The sequence below is a fragment of the Didymosphaeria variabile genome, assembly GCF_027946475.1.
Source record: "Didymosphaeria variabile strain IMI 356815 chromosome Unknown scaffold_3, whole genome shotgun sequence".
NCBI lineage: Eukaryota > Fungi > Ascomycota > Dothideomycetes > Pleosporales > Didymosphaeriaceae > Didymosphaeria > Didymosphaeria variabile.
Genome location: NW_026611622.1, coordinates 79,893 through 103,789, shown reverse-complemented (window position 1 = coordinate 103,789; position 23,897 = coordinate 79,893). Strand labels below are relative to the sequence as shown.

Sequence of the window (23,897 nt, the reverse complement as noted above, 5' to 3'; positions counted from 1 at the left end):
ATCCTCGTCTGCTCAAGTTCCTTTGGATGAAGTACACCGCAGCTAGAGTGGCCTGCACCTGCAGTTCCGCTTTGCGCATGGCGCTGGACCTTTCGCTGTACGCTCACGCTCGGCTCGATCATACTAAGCTCGTATCCGAGGTTACACAATAACAATATCTGTCATTGCTGCCTTGCTTCTTGCATGGTGGCGCTTGAGCTGAGCCACGCAGCACCCCTCACAACATCCCCCCTCGACGTTTCGAACCTTCCCTCGCTTTTGAACGCCCTCCACCCCACTACATCCTTACGCTGCGCTCTTTTGGGAAAAGTCCTTCAATCAATATTTTTTCCTTCGCACCGATGCACGCCGATGAAAATTGGATGTAGCCTTGCGCTTTCTGTGCTTCCATCCTAGGCATCACCTTTCACCGATAGCCTTGCACGAGCGTTGCCCAAAGACACAAGCAGCAACAAACGAGAGGGAACATGGCCACGACTGCACCTGTCCCAGTTGCTACGCAGGTGCCTCTGATGCTACAAGCTTCAAGCACGTACCAGTATCAGCCTCTGGGGTCTAAAGCATCGAGTTACCGACTACTGAAGCTACTGAAATCTGAAGGGATGATGCTTGAATGCGAGCTCTCCTTGCAGTCACGAGATGACGGGCACATTCCCTATGAGGCTCTTTCCTACACATGGGGTAGTAGCGAGCTTGTCGAACGTATCACAGTCAATGGGAAACAATTCTGGATCACGGACAACCTGTACGCGGCCCTACAGTGCTTGCGACGGAGCGATAGAGATCGCTTTCTATGGATTGATGCGGTCTGTATAAATCAAGCCGACAAAGAAGAGCAGGGTCATCAGGTTCAGCAAATGGGTGAAATCTACAGACATGCTGAGAAAGTCCTCTTTTGGCTGGGCAAGCCAACTTCAGACATGATGTCTTTGGCGGAAGCGCTCATCCACCATCATACCGGGAAAGAGATGCCCAAAGACCACCGCTGGGAAAAGCATCGGAACGGTCTGCAGCAGATGCTAAACAGAGAGTGGTTCGCAAGGGTCTGGATCCTACAAGAGGTAGCCAATGCACAAACAGCCGATGTCTGCTCTGGTGCTTGGTCCATCCCGGCGGAAACATTTGTCCTCGCACCATCTCTCGTTCAGTTGGAGGGAGAAATTCCACTGCATTGCAAACCGGTGTTAGAAATTATGGCGAATTCTACACGCTCAGGGTCTTGGTGGGCCCAGAAGCCGGATTTACGCACTCTTCTGCGCAGGTTTCAAGCAAGTAAAGCGACCGATGAACGCGACAAAATTTACGCCCTCCTTGGTCTGTCAAGCGATCAGCTAGACATGGAGAGTGTTACAATAGACTACCAAAGGCCAATTGACCAGGTCCTTAACGAGACTATTCCACACCTGCTTCGATCTACTTCGGCTATAAGATCTGGACTATTCGCCTACCATGAGGTCCTTAATCTCATGGCTTCCTTCACGACAGTGAACACAACCTGTTTCATATTCGAAAGCTATGAAGCGCGCACAACAGAAATCCTGTATCCTCACCTTCAAACTGGGGAAGTAATAAGTAATGCGTATGCTCTGGAATATCGTTCCCAGCGCATACTGGTCTCTGCTGATCCAGCACTGCTCTTGTTCGAGAAGAGAACAGAAAGCGCCCTTCAGAGCCAGAAAACATGTTATGATCAGGTAATGTCGGTTCTAGACAGGACTAAAAAGCTCGGGAACGAGAAGTATGAAAAAGATCTGCAGGTCTATTCATGGGGTAGCATCGAGCAGCACGTAAAAGTGGTTGTGATTCGTGACCGGAGAAACGCCATCTACAGAGCTGCAAATCTAGGCTGCGACCTGGTCGTGGAACAATTGCTGAAATATTTCGTTTTCGGGGACGAAGAAAAGAAGGAATGGAAAGGGTCGCTGCTTGCAGAGGCTCTGGAAGAAAACTACACGCGGACTGCGGAGTTGATTCTCAATCTAATTGGCCCTGTGGACCCGCAAGATGAGTACTACAGCAACGCACTCGTCAGGGCCGCATCCAGTAGGCGCAACCTTGCGGTTGTAAAGAAGCTGCTAGATGCAGGCGTCAGCGTCAACACAAGGAGTGACTACTATAACGGGAACAACGCACTCCAGATGGCTTCGAGCTGGGCCAATGAGTCAACCGTGAAGTTGCTACTAGACGCGCGCGCCGACGTGAACGCACAGGGTGGAGAGTACGGCAATGCACTCCAGGCAGCGGCTTCGGATGGAGACGAGGCGACGATAAGGCTACTATTAGATGCAGGCGCCGACGTGAACGCACAGGGTGGAAAGTACGGCAATGCACTCCAAGTGGCAGCTTATAGTAGACACACGGCGACGATAAGGCTTCTATTAGATGCAGGCGCCAACGTGAACGCACAGGGTGGAAGGTATGGTAATGCACTCCAGGCCGCAGCTCGGAGGGGCAACGCAGATGTCGTAAAGCTACTATTAGATGCAGGTGCAGACCCCAACATACCGGGTAAAGACCCTCACACACAGAACACATCAGGCGTAAGCGCACTTCAGATGGCTTCTAAATGGGACGACGAGGTGGGCATCAAGTTGTTGCTACTGGACGCGGGCGCCCATCCTCTAGAGTAATGTGTCATAACTACTCCTTCCTCTCAAGTTTCTGAAACGTTACTATTCCTTACTCTCAACGTGTACTCAACTGCACAACATCGCCCTCTCATTTCTCCTCCTCCGCAAACTCCACCAACGCAGTCCCAGCTTTACAAAGGTCCTATTCACCATTAGTATTCCACTCCAGTGAGCCATTGAGCAACTTACCCCTGCGCCATGCACCACCCTCGCAATAACCCCATCATGAGGCGCCCGAATCACAGTCTCCATCTTCATACTCTCAATTACCACAAGCGGCTGATCTCTCTTCACCTCCTGACCCTCCTTCACATCCACCCGCAGCACCTTGCACGGCATCGGTGCCAATACGCTGTTCGTGAGATCCTTCACGCCGAGCGCTTTCGCTGCCCATTTGGGCACTGCGAGCTGAAGACGATATTGCTTGCCTTGCTGGAAGAGCGTGAGGCGGTCTTCGTCGCGGATGAAGGTCGTTGAGAGGCGTGTGTGGGGGAAGAACGTCGTGAGTGTGTTGGTCGAGGGCGCGAAGGTGGAAACGACGTTGCTATACGTTTTGTCACCGACGCTGATGTCGAATTTTGAGGGTGCGGTTTGGATGAGGGTTATGGGTGTGGAGGTGGAGTCGCCTTTTCCGTTGGCGGGCGTCTCGACGAGATCGATCTGCCGACGCTGGAAACTGTTACTGTATCCGATGGATGTGACGGGTGGTCCGGAGAACAGGTCTGTGTGCGCTCGTGAGATTTCCTGGAGTGCGAGGCCGAGCGCGCCTTGTGCGTGGACTTCGGGTGCGATAGGCTCGGGTGTGAAGAGTTCGTCGTGGTGCTTTTGGATGTAGCCTGTTTCTACGTCGCCTGCGACGAAGTCTGGGCTTATGCACATCTTCTTGAGGAATTCGATGTTGGTTATAGGGCCGGCGACTTCGTACTCTTCTAGTGCGGCGCGGAGTTTTGCGATTGCGGCTTCTCGTGTTGGCCCCTGTACGATGAGCTTTGCAATCATCGGATCGTAATGTGAGGAAACTTCGTCGCCTGCAACGAAGCCTGCGTCTATCCGGACCGTGGCTGTCGGCTTTGGTGTTCGGAGGTGCAGCAACAAGCCGGAATCTGGGATGAAGTTCATGTCGGGGTTTTCGGCGTATATACGTGCTTCTATGGCAGCTCCTCTTTCTTTTATCCTCTGCTCAATTTCTTGCTGTGTAAGTGGCAGCTTGCCACCTTCTGCAACTATAAGCTGCCATCGCACGAGGTCCTCTCCTGTCACCATCTCAGTAACGGGATGTTCGACCTGCAACCTTGTATTCATCTCCATGAAAAAGAACTCGCCAGTGTCATTATCAAAGATGAACTCAACAGTACCGGCCCCTTCGTACTTGACGGCCAAAGCAGCAGCTCTTGCCTTCTCCCAGATGTCTTGTCGAATATCTTCTTTCAGATGCGGCGCGGGCGATTCTTCTAATATCTTCTGATGTCTTCGCTGAATACTGCAGTCACGCTCGCCAAGCGCGACGCAATTACCGTGTTTATCTGCAAAGACCTGGACCTCAATGTGCCTAGGTGTGGTGATGTACTTTTCCACCAGCATGACCTCGTCGCCGAAAGAATTCCTGGCCTCCGACTTTGCCGACGCAAGCTGGTCGAAGAATTCTTCGGGCTTGTTCACTATTCTCATGCCCTTTCCGCCTCCGCCTTTGACGGCTTTGAGCAGTACAGGGTATCCGATATTGGCGGCTTCATTCTTGAGGTGTTCTGGGTCTTGATTGGAGCCGTGATAGCCAGGTATGCATGGTACGCCAGCGGCTATCATAATGTCTTTCGATTTACTGTTAAGCCATGTCAACAAAGTTTTGTACAGAAGCCAAGAGCGCATACCTCTTGCTTCCCATGGCCTCAATGGCCTGCCACGGCGGACCAATGAAGGTGATTCCTGCCTCTGTGCAATTTCGTGCGAATGTTGGGTTCTCACTCAGCTGCGACCCGTCAGTACCCGAACACTCAATCCAGCCTCTTGTGGCATACAAAACCATAACCTGGGTGTATGCCCTGGCAGCCCTGCTCTTTGGCGATCTGGATGATACGGTCGCCGTCGAGGTAAGCGGAGGCCTCTCCCAAATTGATGGCATACGGCGAGCTCAGGGCATGCTGTGAACGCGCATCCGGGTCGGTGTAGAGGGTTGTGGTTCGGATGCCATATTCAGAAGCTGTCCGTCCGACTCGTCTTGAGCATATCTTAGTTTCTACACGGGAGGAAATACGAAGACACATATTCTCACAGGGCAATCTCTCCACGATTCGCTATGAGCACCGATGTAAGTGGTTTGATTGACACGGCGTTTGTAGAGCTGTGGCGGACAGCATTGGCAGCCAGGAGCTGGCGGGACAAGTGAGTAGACTTTCGAACAGCGCGCATGATCACATATGGGTATAAGTGGAGGCAGAAGAGTGAATTCAGACTACATAGAAGTTTGCTTGCCCGCTGGAGGATGCGGAGTACAGAGGTAAGGTGCCTCGGCTTAGACCAAAGCCGCAGCCAGCCGTATGTCTTGGCGTACGTAGCGTCGCTGCGTTGCGGAGAGAGCAAACGCGGGGGAAAGACGCGTCGCGGCGCATCTAATACTCAGCTCCGACGGTCATCAAGACATCACAGCCCGCGCCTTCGTGCTGTGCCTCGACTCCGGTGCATCCTTTGTTAGCTTTGCACGCGCAGACAACCAGTGCTTACGTCCCTTGTCAAGCCCTTGCAACCGCAATCTCAGGGCATCCGGGCAGTCAGCACAACCAAGCCAACCCACACCCGCCATTCATAAACACGACTCAAACCCCGAGCGCGTCCCATGTGCCTTCTCGACTAGGCGCAAACATGAGCGACTACGGCGATGACTTTGACGATGATTATGGTGACGAATGGCTCTACGTCGAGGACGAGTACATGCAAGCCGACGACCTAGCCGAACACGCAATCGCATCGCCGCCTCCGACCGCGTATGACGAAGACAGACTCGACGAGTGGGACCGCTTCGACTACTTCAACGACCTCGAGTACGACTTCGAAGGCTACGACGACGCCAACTTTCAACCGCACAATGGCGAGACAGGTCAGCCCAAGATTGGCCAGAAGAGGAAGCGCGGTGCTGTAGCAGGCCGCAGCAACAAAAAGCAGAGGCTTGTCAATGGCGAGGGAGGACCGGAAGGGGACGTTGCGTGGCTGACCAACTCGCCCATCATATGGCGCGCTCAGACAGATAGAGGCGCCAAACCGAAGCCGTTGCCAGAGAATGCTGAGCCATATGCGATTTTGAAGGACTGGAGGAAGCTGGCGAAGTCTCCGGGTTGGGCTCAAAAGCCCTCACATACACCTTCAAAGGGACATGCGCCGCAAACGGAGCTTGCGTCGCTGACCCCGAAGTCTCACATCGATGAGGGAGAGCAGGAATGGGAAGACGAGGAGGTCATGGATGGGGAGAATGATGTTGGAGAAGATCCAGGCATCGAAGGAATTGACCCCACTGCTTTAATGGCTGCTCTACAAGCACGTCTTGGGTCCGCAGGCGGTCCTCTTAGCGGAATGGATCCCCAACAGCTGCTTCAATTCGCCTTGCGCATGGCTAATGACCAAGATGCGGGCGACGATATCGCGGCTGAATTGGCAGACGAGATGCTGAATCAGGGCGATGACGAAGAGGAAGATGAAGAAGCGGAGGCCAATTTGGTGTCGTGGGTCTCGCAGCAGCGCAATGGCAACAATAATGATACTTCTGCATCCTCCGATGCAAAGGCGACGACCGATGAGACCATGCTCGACGCCCATTCCGAGAAGACCAGTGCTCCCAAAGTCAAACAGCAGCCCCACAGCTTGGAAATCAAGCAGAGATCTCGCAAGCGGAAGGCCGACAGTCCTGCTCACACTCCAGCTGCCTCACCGAAGAAACGTGCTACGAAGTCGTTAGAGGTACCGACTGCGGCAAGTTCAGCCAAATCAGCTCCTGCAAAGACCACACGGAGTGGACGTGTTCGACGATGAGGTATCAGGCCCACCAAGCATCTGTTTTCATTCGAGACAGCATCTCATCACATACGAGACTCTCCATACCTGCATGCGGCATACGTCATGACCCCTCGACACCTCTAACACTGCCCTCTACACTACGTTTCAATTCGTGCTCGGCCGTGGGGCGCTCGGAAACATATCCCATGCCTTCATGTCATGAAACACATCCGATGGCCCCGCCTCCGAATCCCCATCGATTCCATTCTCATCACAGGCTACTGCCTCAGGCTGCGTTTCACTGCGCGGAGTTCAGGGCAGGTGAGGTCACTTCGTCATGGACACATACCAGGCACGCTTCAGCGCAATCGGGCTATCCTGGTAAAGCCACATTATCATTTGTTACTATTACGTGCCCGAGAGCAGAGTTTGCTTTCGTGGGTCACCAACAAACCACAGCGGAATGACTTGGATAGGTAGCACACCATAGCATAGCATACTTCGAGTCAGTCTGAAGGCTGGAGAGGCAGCAAGGAAGCAGCAATACCCAGCCAGACCCAAGCATTTCACATGAATCAATCAATCAATTGATAAACTGATCATCAGCCCACTATGCGCATGTGCCGTGCCCTGCCGTTCCCTCGTGTCAGCCGAGCCAGCCCTACCATGTCTCTCCTCCAGTTCGCACTGGCTCGAACCCTGGAGCGTGCCGTGCCGCTGTGCACCCACGTTGCTATGGTCAGCTCGTCTGCGGACTTCCTATTCTGGATGCATACAGTACGCGCTGTGTTGATTTCACATGTGAGGACACCGCATCATTCCCCGTCCGTGAAGAATATACCAAGTGCGAACAAGACAAACGCTTATACAAGACCGGTACTCGGTCTCCCTCCATCTGCCTGCCTGCAACCTTGGGACGCCCCACAAACGTGCGTGCGCGCGTGCGTGCGTGCGTGGCGCCCGTTTTCTGACAGCTTGGCGGCGCGTGGTGGACCAAACCAAGGTCCCAAACGACCCCACCTTTCTCCCACGCACGCAGCAGGTTCAATCCAGGGGCACTGCACTGCAGTCTTCAGGCCGGCGTCTATCTATATTGCCTGACAGACGTTGTAGAGGTGAAGAACGCGCGGCCACGGCTTGATTGGCCCACCAGAGATAAGAGGGTAGTGTTAGTTTAGAGCGAGACCGCGAGACGATCGGATGCATGCATGCACCCCACGCACTCGCAGACACTTCCCTCCATCTCGCGCATTCTTCTGCATTCGCTGTCCGACGCTAGCTGGAACTTCGACGCTTGTAGGCCGGAACGAGGGTGCGAAGTCCATCCGTTCATGTCATGTGCGAGTTTTACCAGCATGATCCTTTGACGCGCGCGGCTCGCCCTCCTGAGGCGTCAGGTACGCGGTGGGATGGAAGGAGGGTCCTTGCATTTGAACTCTATGGAGCGGGGTTGAATCGATGATCGATGGGTGCTGCGACGGTGAGCGAGTGTGATGGATGGTGTGGTGTGATACGGTGTAGGCGGGGAGTGCGTGTGATAGGGCGTACTCTCGGGGGATGGATGGACAGTTGCGAGGATATGATTCGCATCACTCTAGAAGCGTGTAGCCCGCATACATATACATAGACCCAACACAGCAAGCAAATAACACTGTATACCGAAATGCATTGTTTATCATTCATGTGCACGCCTCCAGTCTACCAGATAGATGACACGATACCCTAAGCCGCAATCATTTTGATACCGAGACACCGTTTTCCATCTGTAAATGCACGTAACGCGTTTGCTCTGTCCGGCCCTCTCCTACGAATGGCTAAAGCTGCTTCTACACCGCCAATCCAACGAAATCGATACAGGGGATATAGAACAGAAGATGAATATGTAAGTACGTATGTTCAGTGGAACAACGCTGGCAGGAAAGTCGTCTGCAACGGGACATTACTTGCAGGACAGGGTATCATATGCCAGTACACGGGGCGCGTGCCCGTGGTTGTGGGTGAGAGGCTTGTGAAGGTATGATGTCGACGGTGAGTATCGATCGGTAGTGACGGTAGTATGAACCTAGCGCACGCATACCGAGCGATGGTTTGAAACAGGTCTTCAAGAGAACGATCAGGATGTCCGCTGCACGCAATCTTGCCGTGACCGAAAGAGGTAGTGCCCCGGCCAACTTGTTAGGGGTCCTTGCAAGCTCCCCGGAAAAAGCGGGTAATGGTTGCAGATGCAGACCAGGGCATTGTGGACCGCCCGCTTTCTTAAGGTGAAGACTCGCGCCCTCTCTTCTTGTTCTTCTCGATTCTGTCGTTCCACCTGCGCTTTCCCACGCGCGTTTCGAAGTGTGGCGCCACGGTGGTGACATCTTGCCCATGGCCCATCATGCTGCTTCGCATCTTGTTGCGATAGGCGTCCACTGAGAGCAGTCAGTATCATTGCTGCTGCTTGCGCATACCTAGTACTTACAAGATTTCTGCAGGAACAGAGTGCGACCCGCGAAAACACGGCTCTGGCTCCAGCTCATGCGGTAGCCCAGATCGTTGAGCGTAATCTCCTTCGACCGCTTCGCCCGCGTCAAACGAGGCTTCGGCACAGTGGTCTCGCCATCCAGTGTCGGAACTGGCACCGTAGTCCGTCCTCCCAAGGGAAAGCTGGGGTCGCTCTCATTGTCAGGCTCGTCGCTGAAGACCTTGCTGCCACGAGGGCTTGCAGGAGGCGACGTCATTTGCATGGCGAAATAGCTACGGGGGAATACTGAGTTGATCTTGCGATAAGAGTCAGGCATCTCCTCCATCTTGACGCTGTCCAGGGTCACTCGAACACGCACGCGTGTTCCCCGCTGCGCATCGTCAACCAGGATGAACTTGCGGCGCTTAGCTTCCGGTAGGTCGCCAAACATGGCAAGTTTGCGCTCTTCTTCGTCTTGCTCCTGTTTCGAAACAGGTACTGAAGAACCATGCGATGATCGTGAGTGATGTCCCATACCGTCATGCATGGGAGGAAGGCCACCGGAGCTGGCGACCGATTCGTTCGGCGGGTAAGTTGGGTAGAAGTTGTGAGCCTCCCGGACTTCGGGTGACTGCTGTCCGTTTGGCGCTTGATGATGGTGGGTATTCGCTTCTGGGCCATGATTAGCTGTGAACATAAGAAATAGACTCGCACGATTCAATGCATGGGTATTCCTCCAACTCTGACCAAAAGCAGACAGACATTTACATGAGCAATGTGTATGTGCTTTGTGTATGTGCATGGGGTGTGGTATCTCAAAGGGGAATTACATGCAAGGAGCGTAATGTACAGGCAGTGCAGAAACGACAGATGGTATCATTCAACGTCCAAAACCAAACAAGTGCGCAAATCGCAGCATCACATCTGGTGAAACATACCGCTAACGTCATTACTTCCTCCTTGAGGTCCTCCCGGGTGTTCGTGATGGTGGTGCATCTGAGGTCCACCCATACTCATGCTCGGCTGCTGCGGTGGTGCCGCCATGCCGGCTGAGTTGGGCACGCCAGGTGCAGCTGGCCCATTTGGCCCTGCCATGTGGTTGCCGTGTGGCGCTTGAACTGCCTTTCGGTTGTTCATCTTGGCCATCCTCCTTACGCGTCGACTCCTGAGGCGCGGGTCTTGGTTGCTGTTGCGCCAGCTGTCGACTGCTCGCTGGATCAAACCGCGCTTGCCTCGCAGGCACGGGTTCAGCTGCGCTAATGCCCAGCCAACAGTGTTGCACTCGGTCTCGTAGTGCAATCGGTTACCCTTGTACTGCTCCTTATTGCAGCATGCGCGGGGGTAGACGCAGTTCTCCGTCTTAAAGTCCTGGGGCAGCTCGTCGACGTTGATCGACTCGACATCACAGCGAATGGTGTACTCCATCTTCACCCTGTCGCGACTGTACTCAAAGGCGATCCACTGCACCCCATTCTGATCCTGGCGAACTACCAATGGTGTAGTCGCAGGAATGGGTCCAGGTGCCGCGTTAGGGTTTACATTTGCCGCGGAAGGAGGCCCGTTGTGCATACCCGGAGTGCCAACCGGAGGAGCTTGAGGCGGCGCTTGAGGCGGGCCAAGTCCTGAGGGAGGTCGCTGGAGAGGCGTCTGTGACATGCGTGATTTGGGGCTTCCGGTCATACCAGGGGTCTGAGGGTGGGGTTGATGTGGGTGGTGCATTTGTTGACCTTGCTGGTGGGACATCAAAAGCGAATTGGTAGGCATTGGCTGTTGCTGCTGCTGTGTTGATGGATGCTGGGGATACGGTGACTGCTGTGGAACTCCCGTGGACGCGTAGGGCGTGTAGTACATTGACTGTGGCATCTGGCTAGGCGGCTGTCCGTAGATGGGCCGGCCATGCTGGTCGTGCTGAGGCGATTGCACGGATGCTGGTGAGTTTGACTGAGGAGTGTGGTAGGATATTGGCGGGAACCCCGACCGGTTCATGGTGGCTGCGGCCATGAGCTCTGGTGTTTCTGATGTCAGGTCAGCCACGTTGTTCAGATACGGTCCGAGCTAAGAGCGCATAGATGTCAGATCGGAGTCGCGTCCGAGACGTATGCGGCGCGTGAAGACGCGTCCAATCACCAGAACCCGACATGTGTTCAATACGTACCTGAGGATGAATAGTTGCTGGGCGCGCTGTTGGTGCTATACGGACTGGGGTGCGCGGGGTAATAAGGAACTTCCTGCTGCGGCGGTCCTGGCGGACCTTGGATCTGCTGGACGTAGGGCGACTGATGCGGCGGCGGGACCTGTTGGGAGGAAGGATGCGGTGAAGGGTAGTGCGCAGTAGCGGGTGACTGGGTGGGCTGCTGTTGGTGAGGAGAGTCGGGATGCTGTTGGTGGTGCTGGTGGTGGTGCTGGACCACGGCAGGCCTCGGATGGTGCTGAGGATGCGGGTGGTGGGTCGGCGGTGGCAAGCCTTGCTGAGGGTGGGGGTGATGCTGGAGAGGGACCGGTCAGCACGGCGCTGTGGCCAGCAGATATGTACAAGAGAAGACGCGAAGTAGAAACAGAGTCAGGCAGGGGCGGTGGTGGGCGGGGATGCGGGGTGCAAGTTGCGGTCAGGTAGCGCGGCCTCGGTATGGGAACCAAGGCTTGGGGCTGCAGCGACTGGCGTTTGGAGGTGCTATGCAGAGGCAGGGTCTTCTGGCGAAGGGAGGGGAGGGTATAAATCAACTTGGGTCTACAGGCGTCGACGCGCGAGTTTGGGCGACTTGACAACACATGCGGCGGGCGGCGGTGGGCTTGCGGAGCTCATGGCGGAGCAAGGATGCGCCTGCGCGGGTGGTGACAAGAGGCGGCCAGCATCGCAGCGCCGGGCGCTGTGGGTGCGACCGTGTGCAGGGGCGGCGAGAGCAGGGCTGCTTGGCGGGAGACGGTGGAGGGCATACCATGTCGGCACGGCGGGCGAGCGAGGGTGCGGCTTGCAGAGGCTGCAGTATGCAACGCTCGCGCGAGCAGAGGACAGCGCGCTCGAGTCCTGTCGGCCGTTGCAGCTTGGGTTTGAGCTGCGAGGATGGACCGGCTGCGAGATGCGCGCGGGGGAGCAGTGCGGCGCGAGATGGAGGGGCGCGACGAGGGCGACGACAGGGTTCGAGGACAGTACGAGAGGCAACTCACCATTCTCTGCGCGGCGCCTGGAGCCGGCTCTTCCTTATACCTGCGCTTGACGTCCGGCGCATGCGACTGCGACATTGTTATAATTACCAGTGTGGTGTCGAGGAACCGGCTGGCGAGGCCCACGCGGTTTGGACGAGGGTGCGGTCGGGATGCAGTAGCGCAGCCTGCGCAATTTCACGCGCACTGGCTCTGGCACACGGGGCAGTGGGCAGGCTAGAGGCGACGAGAGACTGCCTGTGCCCGCCGAGGTGGAGCAGGCGTGAAATAAACGTCAAACAGCTAACGCCTCCCGGCGCCAGCCACCTCCCTGCTGGCCCTGCACCCGCGGACGACGAGCCCTTTTCGACCGCCCAGCCCGCGGCTCAAGGTGGCCAGGGGCAGGGATCGCCGCGCTGCTGAGCGTGCAGCCTGCACCGTTTGGGAACGTCTATCAAGAGTCGAGAGATTGTCGAGCGAGCACAGCAGCGAGCAGCGAGGCGCGTGTATGCCGTGGCCACGGCGAGTGAATGGTCGCCGCTGCAGAACAGGCAGCCGCGGTCACGTTACTTGCAGGTCCCCGGGCCTTCCCACTTTGATCCATCATCCGTCTGGACTGCAACGGGCCGGCGCTCTCTCAGCTTCAGGCACCAGACCAGACCACACACCACCGCCGCCCCAAGCAATCCATCCTGCTCGGGTAAATGCACCTCCTGCGGAACCTCTCTTATACCCGTTGCAAAGGCTCTCTGTTCTGCCCGCAACGCACCTTCTGCTTCCATCGCCCCTGCAGCGCTCGCATCCCTCCGTCATGCTCACGAACCCGCCCCACGCTGCGTCCCGTTCGCAGCCTCGTCATCAATCGCGCGCGCAGCCCGGCACAACGCCACAGATAGATTCGACTGAAGACTCGAGTCCTCCGCAGCGCGCTAGTCGACCGTTTTGCTGTTGCACCGGCGGCCCACCGGCCTGCCTATCACTGTATTGCGTGGCGCTCTAGCACGGCGCCGAACAGTCCCTCAACCTGCTCTTCGCTGTGGCGCCGCTAACTGCAACGGGTGCATGCATCTCGTCGCAGCCTAGCCCACCCGCCACGAGGAAGGAGCTCGGAAGTGTACCTTGGGCTGGAGATTCGCGTGCTGATCGCTGGCGCTGTCAAGATCGTGAGGCGGCGCGTGTGCCCAAAAGCGGTCGTCATGCCTGGAGGGGATCCTTCAGGGGGCAAACCGTCCGGGCCTCCCTCTTCATGCGCTGCGATGAGGTCAGTGGCCGTGCGTCCAGGGTGACTGGTTTCGCGGACTCGGCAGGTGTCGATGTTTAATGCATCCCTGAACGGCACCTATAATAAGAGAAATTGGCCTTATGCGACGCGACTGCACGCGTCGATAAACAACAGCTCGTCGCGAGCCCTCAGATTAGCCGTCTGGACAAAGGTCGCGCCCGAGCGGACGCGTCGAATCAAGAGGAAGCGCGTCCGTCTACCGCACGCCATAACACTCGCCCATCTGTGCAGCCGTCTCAAGCGCACGCCTTGCACATTCGATGCTTGGATCTTGGGCACGCTTCGTGAAACAGGCCGCGCGTTCGGCGGACGTTCATGCGCTCGGTTGACGTCTTTCCAGAATCTCATGCGACAGAAACGCTCTGCGCTCGAGAGGTCGTTGGTTAGCCTCCCCGGGCGATCGAGACATGGTACATGATTAAGCAATGCTCCGAAGGCGCTCGAGTGCGGAGAGCCCCTGGGACCATCGCGTTGGCCTGTCGAGCGACAAGGGAGACAAGCCAGGTACCGAGCGGCCAGCAACTCTAAACCAACGCCTCCTGGACAGCCCTCTGCTCGCGACAATGCCATTGTTCCTGGCTGCACAGTGAGCACATGGCAGCTGCACCGTCTTCCTGGCTGGTCGACTGCCGCGCACAGAACGCAGGTTTCGGGGTGTGGCAACGATAACGGCATCCCGAAGGTCGCGCAAACCCTCGCCCCTACCCACTCAGAGATCGCGCTTGATCGCATCTCATGTGGCACACGATGGGTACGGCACATGGAACCTCTGAGTCGTCGTCGCCGCTCCCACGGCTTTGCGCATCGGGGGTGTCATTCTCCGCCAGGGCTGGCGGCGACGTGCATCAACGCAAAGGTCAGCTGCGGTCGGTGTACCTGCCTCAAACTGAGCCTGGCAGGCGTGTGGGACGCACTTTCCGTCTCCACGGACGATGGATCTTCCGCATCGCCACCGTCTTCTTCCCATGGTTCTCGGCCCTTGTCTGCTTACTGACAATCGCCCGCAGGCTTTTGATATTGAAAAGACGTTGACGGTGCGATGCTATCGCGGCAAGCAGGGATGCTGTTTACGCCAGCAACGGTCAGCGATCGCAGACCTTGTCTGGGTGGCTGCCGTGCTCCCGACTCGTCCCGTCATCCTCACCCCCCAGCCCCCGCCAAACTTTACTGACGGGCCCTCAGACCCGGATAGCCCCTCGTCACCTCGTCCAGCTGCCCTGCAAACAGCCATATCACCGATTGAAATTCCCTGATTGGCCCTCAATATGGCTTTTCGCCCCTATTGCAGCGGATTCAATCAACGAGCATGCATCTCAGTATTGCCGGAGTTTTTGCAGCTTCTTGGAACCAGACTAGGGCCCCGGCTGAATCGCTTGGGTAGCGATCGGCATGCCAGTTCGAGGTGAGCGACCGTTTTCTGTAGACAGGCGGCTTTCGGTTGGCTTTCATCCGCTCTGACCGAGTCGACTACGCTAGCAGTGCACAAGCAGGTTCTGCTCGTCTTTTCACCGGAAAGCACGTACATGGACACTGGTTCGCAAACATGCGACGTTGGAACAAGCTGTATGCGATCCATCTCGCTGACAGGCTTCGAGATCGCCTTCAGGGCCCCTCGACCATGCTTCCCGCGTGCCCTTGAGGGTTGCTGCCGTGGCGACGAGGGAGCGAACGCAGGCGCCAGCATCCTCACCAAAGTTCCCACAAGGCGACCTGGGCATACGAGGGGCATGCTGCTCAGCCGGGACCCGCTCTGGATCCTGCAAAAGCGGCGTCGGAGGTAGACCCGAACGCGATGAGAACATCAGCTCGATAGTCGTCTTCATGGTGACTGCAGCAGTCTTGCCAGCTTGAGACGGCCGACGAGACCTGCTTTGAAATCGCATGCTTTCTAACCGAGCTCTCAAGTCAACGCCTCTGCATAAGCGTCAATCTGGCATATTGAGAAGTTGCGCCCATTGGATGCAGAGATGCGTTTCTGTCTGCCGGCTTTTGGCGCGGTAACAACCCGTGCCATCCCAGTCAATATCAGAGAATCTATGCAAGGACAACCCGGCTTCCCGCGTTTTCCTGGTTGATGGAGTGGGCCGCTGATGACCTTGATTCGCGCGGACACTTGGGTAGAGGGTTCTGACATGGGCTGATGTCTGCAGCTTCCGCAACACCTATTCTCAAACCTCGGCCATCATGATGTCAGGGACAGCAGCCTGATTCGACCCTGACGGCTTCTTTACCAGATACGAACACGGCTCGCGGCGCACTCATCAAGCCGATAAAACTGTCTTCCCCGCCCCCAAGATTTTCATGATTGGGCGACATGGCATTTCAGGAGATGTTTTGCGCCCGTACCAAACTGTCGGGTCCTCTGCCGTCTCGTCCTCCGCTATGCACATCTAGACTTTCGCGCTCCATCAAAACATGGCACGCGTGATGAGGCGAGCATCGCTAGTTGCTAACATTCGCGCTGTGACAGAAAGCATGCTTTGCATGAGTCCCGCATTTCACTCTTATAACGCGCTTGTTGAGGCAGTATCGAGTGTTTGCGGTCTGCCAATCAGCGTCGCAGACCCCACATCAGGCAAGAATCGTCACGCGTCAGCTACTAAACATTTGGGAGTCGGATTACTGCCATTCATGGCTCCAAATTAATCAATATCTTGCCATGCTGACGTGGCATGCACAAGAGAATAGAACCATCATTCGGTAAAGAAGACGGCAAATTTAGAAGCTCGGATGCAGATGCAGATCGATGGTTCTCCTGCGTGGTTGCCCGCATAGCAGGATCGTACTCGTGACCTCGTATACCGCGCGAACGCGATGTCATCGTAACATCCCGGCTCAAGCTTGAGCAACGGAAGATCTACTGTTCTTGCAAATGCCCGAAAGCTGGGGCCTCGGATTCGCAAACAGGATTGTCGGCAAGCTCGCAGGATTAAAAAGGAAAATCAAAATCAGACGATTACTGCCGCCGACGATACATCAGAAATAGCATGACTCGCTCGGCCCGAAGTAGTACCAGGCTGAGGACGCGACGCCTAGTCAAGACTTATCTACAAGACGTCTAACTTTGAGAACAGCGACTGACGCTGACAGCTGCATCCAATGAAACGGCCGCGCTGTCCGCACCAAACAAAAGCTTCTATGTGTGAGAGTATCTCAAAAAATTTGCAAATGTACAACTCGGGACCATGTCATCAAGCCGATAGATCGCATGAAGTACTACACCTTTCGGGACAGCTCCGAGCTGAACCACCGGCCCGTAGACACCGATAGAACGCCCGACAGCACGCCCGACAGCTTCTCCTGTTTTATTTTCAACAATCATTGGCTCGCGATGTGTAATTTCTTTTTATGCGAGAGTATGCCGTCGATGTACTCGTGGCCTTCCTGTTGAGGTTGGCTAACGTCTGCTTGGACGCCTGTGTTTTGACTTGGAGCACAGCTGATGCAAAGATAGGAGATTCCAACCTTGGCGCGTATTGATCAATACGATCAGCGATAGCATCAACCATTCATTGTGTTACGCCGCGCAGCTGTCAATGGGGCCAGGACACACGCTTATTTTTGGAACGGATAGTACGCGTCTTCTCCACCGAGTGGTCGAGCGCATTTTCATACGGGACTTCACACATCCGCAGCCCTACTGCAACGGCGCAATGGCAAGCAAGTTGAACAAGTTGCGCCATCAGTGTGACTATAATCGCGCCCGCCATCGCCTTTGGGCGGACGCTGAAGACGCGTGCTAGTGTTGTCGCGTAGGCCAAGCCCTACCGACTTCTGATGCCTGCAGCCTACTCGCCCATGCCCTTGTTCATCTCGCTACCAGTTGCTACCTCTCGGAACACAGGGTTTCTATTCTGAGTACTACACACGTGTAGTTCGTTTCACCGTTCCTTGATCTTGTTTCTCTGAGAGAAAAGGAGCCCCTTTACATTCTATTCGCAACGCTGTTGTTCATGCGCCGGCCACAACCGAGTCTCAGACCGTGAACTACTGGATCGGCGCCGGTGGCATTCTGCATACCCACCTACACCGGCCGATCAGCGGGTGCGCCCAGAGCATTGCAGCCATCGTTCGTTTCATGAGACATTCCAGAACGACGCCGACCGTTCTGAACATTCACCATCCAATGCGCCATTATCCAACATTCGCCAAGTACACTACTCGAGGAGCCAGCTCATCGTCAGTCGCGTGCTGTGCCAGTCAAGTGCGACGAGGCGGGCCGCTGGTACGGATTTGAACGTGGAAATTATGTGTTCCCTTTTCACGTTCAACACCGGTTGCCCAAAATAGCAGTAACCCCAAGCAGCAACATCATACCTCTCACAGAGAAATATACCACCTGACAAATGCTGCGACCAGAAAGAACAGACGCGAACACATCCCTCGACTAGTTTCCACTTTAGGATGCACAGTACTGTTGAAAGCCGTATACTACGCCGACGTTTCACCAAACCCGTCGACATTTCTAGCTTCCTCTTCCCTGTTTCAGACACCCGCACAGCACAGCGCATAACAAAGGCGCGCCGTGAACTCCCACAGGCTACCAGCCTTGCTTTGATCCTCCAGCCCTAAATTCGGCTGCTCCGGCAAGGTGGGCTTGCTTTGTCGACGTCTTCCATCGTGCGACGTGACTCGGGCAGGCAAAGGCCTGTGAGCGTGGTCTGGATGCTCTGGTCAGTCAGAATGGCAATTGCCGTCCTCATGGACGAGCATTGAGTTTACGGAATGGATGGGCGTGACGCCGGATATGGTAAGACGGGCGAGGGCTGCTCCCAGGGCTAACATGAGGCGAATCGCTCCAACCTCCAGTCATGGTCTGTGTGTTTTATCTCCGATGGATCATCGACTCTCGATGCGTTGTCGCGGTCTTCGGGCCGTAGCCTCGAGCCTCGAGCTCATCACAACATCGCTTCCACCTGCCACCTCACTCCATCGGAGCCATCCATGGCCAACACCTCACCCGTTCCCCTAGCCCATATCCCCATCCCCTCTTCTTAACACCCCCATCCAGGACTCCCCTTCCCACCTCCAAACTCTCCTCCAAACTCTCACCATCTCGTCGGCCATTCTACGCAAAGCAGACAAGCCTTTGGACAGCGCAGCAATGATGGTAGCGCTGCCCAAGATCAGCAGGCTGATTAGGCACGCGTGGTACGATATGATGTGATTTGCGCGCGCCGTTGGGCGTGCCGGTGAGTTGGCGAGCAAGCGTGCAGGGAGGTCCTGGGTTGAAGGGCGTTGCTGCGTTGCCTCATTTTACGGTGGCGACGGCAGTTTGGCTGGCGACGGACGGGGAGGGAGGGAACGTTCGGTTGCGAGCGGATCGCTGGGGATGGTGTATGAAATGTTCCTGTGGATCTTATGGTGGGGATGCGCTTCGGGGATGGCTGCGAAGGGGTGAAGGGTGAGGGGGAGGTAGGTATCGACACTGGGGTTGGTATGGGCTCTGGGAGCGCTTGGGATCAGCGGACGGATGGATGCTGGGGAAGTTAGTCGTTCGTGCTTGCACTCCTTGCGTCTTCCATGTGTTGAGGCTCCCTCCGCACAGCGACATCGTTTCCCTGTGCAGAAAGCAGCCACCTCATTCGGTGCCATGAAGACCCAATCCAATCCAACACCGCTCTTGCACCTAAGCAGCCTCTTTCTCCCTCTTTAACAGACGATACTAACGCTCCCCCGTGGCTAGCATAAACAGCGGCCACGCTGTGCATCAGCACATCTCGCGGCTTGCACGTCGCATGGTGCAATACGTGGTGACAATGCTTTCCGATTGATTCCACGGGGGGTCGTCATGTGGTTACTTACACTTTCACTGGAGGACACAGAATGCAGCTGTTTGGCGCTCTATTAAGGCACGGCAAGGCTTGTCTATGCGCTGTGCGAGCACGGCGACCTGACCTGTCCTGTATGGTGCATCGATCGCACTGGAGGAATGTGGGACGTCGCAGCCAGTCCAAGGCTAGGATATGATACCATATGGTGAGATTGTAAGCAGGTTAGGTAGGTAGTTTGGCGTGGCGTTAAAATACAATCGACTTGTGGTTTAGTCACAGTCGAAAAGGTAACGGCCCGTAGAGTCTGTTCCTTACCGTATACGAGCGATAATGCTGTATAAGTCGTGTGGTTTGAGGGCAGGGCGAGTGCTTTCACGTCTCGGCGTGTGGTATAAGGAGGTGGGTTGCACTAATGTGGAGGAAGGATGGAGCTGTGCTGGGGTATGGTGTGTTTGCTTGATGAAGAGGGAATAAAAATTTCGTGTAATCCCAATGTTTGACTTCGGTTTGTTTTACCGTGGGTGATGGGTTGGGGGGAAGGCTGCACGCTTTGGATGTACATACTCTTTTGATATATGCGAATGTTCGTTGCGATCTTCGAGTGTGTTGAATGCGAAATAGCTGATCTCGATTTCTCGTACATCAGTAGCTTCATTATCGGGGGAACGGAATGAGAAATGTGCAAGCTTCTTTAGTTCAGCTTGTACGGTCTTGGTGGATAGGTGTTTTATGGGTTGTAAAGGTGGCCCATGGATGCAAAGAAAGGATCGATTATGTTGAATGTAAAATAGCTGATCGTGACGTCTCCTTAACTGCTATTTGTATTATCGGGAGAGGAAATTGGAAATGTGTAGGGTTTCTAGTCCATCTTGTAAGATTTCGGTGAAGAGGTTTTGGTGCGTTGTAAATGTGTGCCATAGAAATCAAAGAAAAAGTCGATTTGAGTTTCCCCCGTGAAAAGCAACATCAAAGTATTTAGATCAGTTTCAACGGGCTTGTCATAATTCCATGCGTTAATATGAAATTTGTCTAGACTTCTTGGTGTGTTGAGCTCTGGTTGTGTCTTTAGAATTTCCGAGACGTAGACAGTCGATATATGATATATAAGCGTCGTACGTACGCGACAATGTCGCTTTCTAGAGCTCCTTCAAGTATAATGTCTGTTACCGCAGCTGCACATTTCCTGATCATCATCTACACCTACGCTTTAGTCGTATTGTCGTCAGCCGACTCATTGGCAACTATTCATCATTGTTTCCGGCAAAAGCCTTACTTTCACCCTCGATCAACGACTCTTAAATCGCGATAGAGTTGATTCTGCGAAGCCCTTCCGCGTGCGGCATGGTTTTATATGATTCACACGTATTTACCTTGTTCGATGCGGTTCTAGACAACATTCAGAGGTATAGCATACAATTCGAGTATGCAAGCTACAGCTACAGCGCCCGTGTGTCCATTGCGGTATCTCAGACGAGACCGCAACATTCGAAACAGGAATAGGGCAACACCCTGCTGTTTCGCATTCATGGCTTACTTTGTGGGTAAAAGAAAAGTCTTAACCAACACCCACTGTGCCATGTCATTAACCTCTAGTCCTCGGAAGACCACTCACAAGTCACGCTATTGCCTCGTGTCCATCGACAGTCTCATACCAATTCCCGCTCCTCTTCCTCTCCATGAAGTTTTTGGCGGCGTAGTCCGAACCAGCCCTAACACCCTCCCAGAAATCCTTGCTCTGTGCTCCCGTCAGAGGAACCAGGTCAGCAAGAGCCCACTGCCTGCCATCAAGTCGGGGATCCTTGTCCTTCTCGTCAAGCTCCACACATAGAGCAGACCAACCGAACGAAGCGCCAACATTGTGACCTGCATTGGATGCACTCCTAGTATCACCGATGTCCCAGAGATATTTTGCGTCACGTTCTCCCAAAAGTCCTTCATTGAAAGCATGCTCCGCGTCTTCGGCCTTCTTTGCATCAAGCCAGCCTTTGTAGTAGTCGTGCCTCCGGAGCAGCTCTACATCGCGGGACTTCATGACTGTTGAATTGAACAGCTCAAAGTCATACTCGTCCAGATGTGCGAAAGATTCGTTGTCGAACAGCTTCTTGGAATCTCCACATGACAGGATGGTACTACGAGGTTGTTGCAGAGTAGCCGTCCACTTCCGATTGCTTTCGGATTCCACCTCAGCATCTGACTGCGCGGATCCAGTTCTGTAGGACTCAAGCACAAGGTTTTGTTCTGCAATATACATATCGATGCACCGATTTTGCTTTTCCAGAGCATCCTGCGTGATCTGCAGTAGTTTACTCTCACATATGTGGCATTGCTCTTGCTTTTCCAGCTTCAATTGTTTCTCAGCCAGCTGCTGCTCTTTCTTCTGATTCTCATTGAGCGCCCCCAGAACTGCGTCCTCGCGCTCCAGGCACCGGGCCAACTCACGCTCAAGGTATTCGACGCGTGCCTTCAGTTTCCGGTCGGCTTGTGCGGGCGTGTGGTCCGCCCAGAACTCGTAGTTAGAGGAGTCCTTTTTCTCAACCTCCAGCCTTGCTTCGTAGATTGCCAGCTTGGAATGCTTGTCATCTAGCTCTCGCTCCTTTGCGGATAATTCTTGCTCTTTCTCGTGGTTCTTGATAAACACAGCCTGGATAGCACCTTCGCGCTTTCGGCACTGCTCAAGCGCTTTTTTGAGCTCTGCGTTCTCTTTCCTGAGATCGCGCGACGGATGTGTTGGTTTGACATTCAGGGTCGGCTTCTCAACTGGGGTTGAGTCATTACCCAAAGCGTCCGCAGCGAGGGAGCCTGCTCATGTTAGTGCACTGGTAGAAAGACGTACCCATAGATGGAGGCGCTTACCAAGGACCAAGTCCGCGAGTTCCTCTTTGGTGAGAGCTACATCTCCAGACTTGACAATGACAACCGGACTGCTCCATGGAAACTCGGAGCGACTGACTTGAGGCGCCATTGTGACGACGAGGATCTCCGAGCCAGAAGGTAAGAAGCAGAGTACAACTCGTGAAGTGAGGGCAAAGGGTTCACGGAAACAGCGGGGTTATTGTTATTCCGATGTGCGGCAACGGAACAGGAAGGAACGGCAGGTGAAAACAACATCGCACGGCAGGCCCGCAATCATAGAACAAAGTGAAAGGGAAAGTGAAGGGTACCAGGGGGCCCCAAGAAATGACCGGGAGGAGAGCATTGTAGGCGGACATTAAGGGACGGTAAGAGAGTGCGATGTGATCAGACATTCACCACACAGCTGATATTTGCCTCTACTACTTGTACCATCATAGGAACTAGCGTATCGAGGGAGCGAGTCATGTTGGACTTCGGGGTGACCTCTATATCTCTTATTCGAAAATGCGTATCATGGTCATATATTTCAGTCATCTTCATCTTCTTCTTCTTTCCAATAAATCATCAATCCCTCCAACGCATTTCCATGCTCTTCAAAATCCGGTACCCTTCTTCGCTCCCTCCCCTTTGCAAACTTCTTGCCTAGCCCATTGCACTCTTCAAGTACATCTTTCTTCTCCTTCGTATTTGCATACGTCCCATAGCTGCCTAGTATCTCATTGCCAATGTATAGCTCCGGATCCTTTTCCTTCAAGAATAAGGGCAGAAGTATGTACCAGTCGACAAACGGCGCGTATATGAAGGATCTCGAAGTTATGCGGGATTCAATTCCGGAAGACGTTGCGGTGATTTTAAGACGAGAAAGAAAAGAGATATCGATAGGTGTGAATGCTGGTTCTTGCGCGTATAAAGCAAGTGGTACACCCTCTTGCTGTACTATACACACATCAGCTTACGGTCCGCGGACACCACCAAAGCTTCGACTTACCTGTCTTCACCACCGCCCGAAAGAGCACCAACTGCCACATCGACCGATACCGATGGTCCCAATCAATGCTGAAACTTCCAATGCCAATGCAAACAGCCTCTGTGACCATCCAGTCTCGCAAGCTGAGCATCCGCGCGAGGTTCTTCGCGCAGGAGGTCTTCTCCCATTTCCGCTCCATTGTGTTCAACTCATCCAACAGCTTCTCCTCTGTCAGCCCGCCAACTGTCCTGGTAGGTCTTGCAGATTGTAGCTGTTGGGCTTCAGCGCCATCTTTCGGTCTTCCGCCGGAGACAACGGTCCATCCATCATCTGATTGAACATGTTGCCGCTTTTCGCGCTTCCATTGCCCCCGTCTATCGCTCATTGCGCGCCTCTAATTATATATTGTGGGCTGTGGGGTCGGCGCATAACTCTCGTTGAGCGGTCGGTTCGCGCGTACGGTTGCGCGACGTTGTTTCAAGGGCGTAAGACTCTGTGAGTAGTCGCAGGTATTTCAGGGCGCCATAGTGTAACTTTCCAGGCTGAAAGCGCGTGGAATTGGAGTTTTCGAGAGCTGGGATGACGTTAGCGTCGGAAACGGTTCGGAATTTCGGAATTAAGAACATCCTCGAAGGTGACCTCCATAGATTCCAATGCAACATTACTTGCATAGATCGTACATTACTATCAACAGCACAATCACTTCATGCTCCCTGAAACCTCGCAAGCTACTTGTTGACCGCTACCAGTTGCTTCATCGATGTACCCTGGCCAGTTCTCAGCTGTCTCTGTCCCCGCACAATGTATACCACTGACAGGCTCCCTC

The 23,897-nt window shown here is 54.5% G+C and overlaps 6 protein-coding genes across 6 annotated transcripts; 2 read left to right on the top strand and 4 right to left on the bottom strand.

The window, feature by feature from the left end:
- Nucleotides 1-467: 467 nt before the first annotated feature.
- Nucleotides 468-2,630, top strand: N0V89_003395 (uncharacterized protein; the record flags this gene model as incomplete). The annotated part of the gene is made up of 1 exon (XM_056212197.1): nucleotides 468-2,630. One exon carries the CDS (start codon nucleotides 468-470, stop codon nucleotides 2,628-2,630), a length of 2,163 nt encoding a protein of 720 aa, XP_056072505.1.
- An 88-nt stretch (nucleotides 2,631-2,718) lies between these two features.
- N0V89_003394 (uncharacterized protein) lies at nucleotides 2,719-5,036 on the bottom strand (the record flags this gene model as incomplete). The annotated part of the gene is made up of 5 exons (XM_056212196.1): nucleotides 2,719-2,772; nucleotides 2,820-4,449; nucleotides 4,499-4,596; nucleotides 4,646-4,844; nucleotides 4,900-5,036. 5 exons carry the CDS (start codon nucleotides 5,034-5,036, stop codon nucleotides 2,719-2,721), a joined length of 2,118 nt encoding a protein of 705 aa, XP_056072504.1.
- A 450-nt stretch (nucleotides 5,037-5,486) lies between these two features.
- N0V89_003393 (uncharacterized protein) lies at nucleotides 5,487-6,647 on the top strand (the record flags this gene model as incomplete). Its single annotated transcript, XM_056212195.1, has 1 exon — nucleotides 5,487-6,647. One exon carries the CDS (start codon nucleotides 5,487-5,489, stop codon nucleotides 6,645-6,647), a length of 1,161 nt encoding a protein of 386 aa, XP_056072503.1.
- A 2,220-nt stretch (nucleotides 6,648-8,867) lies between these two features.
- On the bottom strand, nucleotides 8,868-11,194 carry N0V89_003392 (uncharacterized protein; the record flags this gene model as incomplete). Its single annotated transcript, XM_056212194.1, has 4 exons — nucleotides 8,868-9,022; nucleotides 9,073-9,723; nucleotides 9,993-11,069; nucleotides 11,188-11,194. The coding sequence occupies 4 exons, from the start codon at nucleotides 11,192-11,194 to the stop codon at nucleotides 8,868-8,870; spliced, it is 1,890 nt and encodes a 629-aa protein (XP_056072502.1).
- A 9,672-nt stretch (nucleotides 11,195-20,866) lies between these two features.
- N0V89_003391 (uncharacterized protein) lies at nucleotides 20,867-22,213 on the bottom strand (the record flags this gene model as incomplete). The annotated part of the gene is made up of 2 exons (XM_056212193.1): nucleotides 20,867-22,050; nucleotides 22,105-22,213. The coding sequence occupies 2 exons, from the start codon at nucleotides 22,211-22,213 to the stop codon at nucleotides 20,867-20,869; spliced, it is 1,293 nt and encodes a 430-aa protein (XP_056072501.1).
- Nucleotides 22,214-22,630: 417 nt separating this feature from the next.
- On the bottom strand, nucleotides 22,631-23,456 carry N0V89_003390 (uncharacterized protein; the record flags this gene model as incomplete). Its single annotated transcript, XM_056212192.1, has 2 exons — nucleotides 22,631-23,040; nucleotides 23,093-23,456. The coding sequence occupies 2 exons, from the start codon at nucleotides 23,454-23,456 to the stop codon at nucleotides 22,631-22,633; spliced, it is 774 nt and encodes a 257-aa protein (XP_056072500.1).
- Nucleotides 23,457-23,897: the final 441 nt, after the last annotated feature.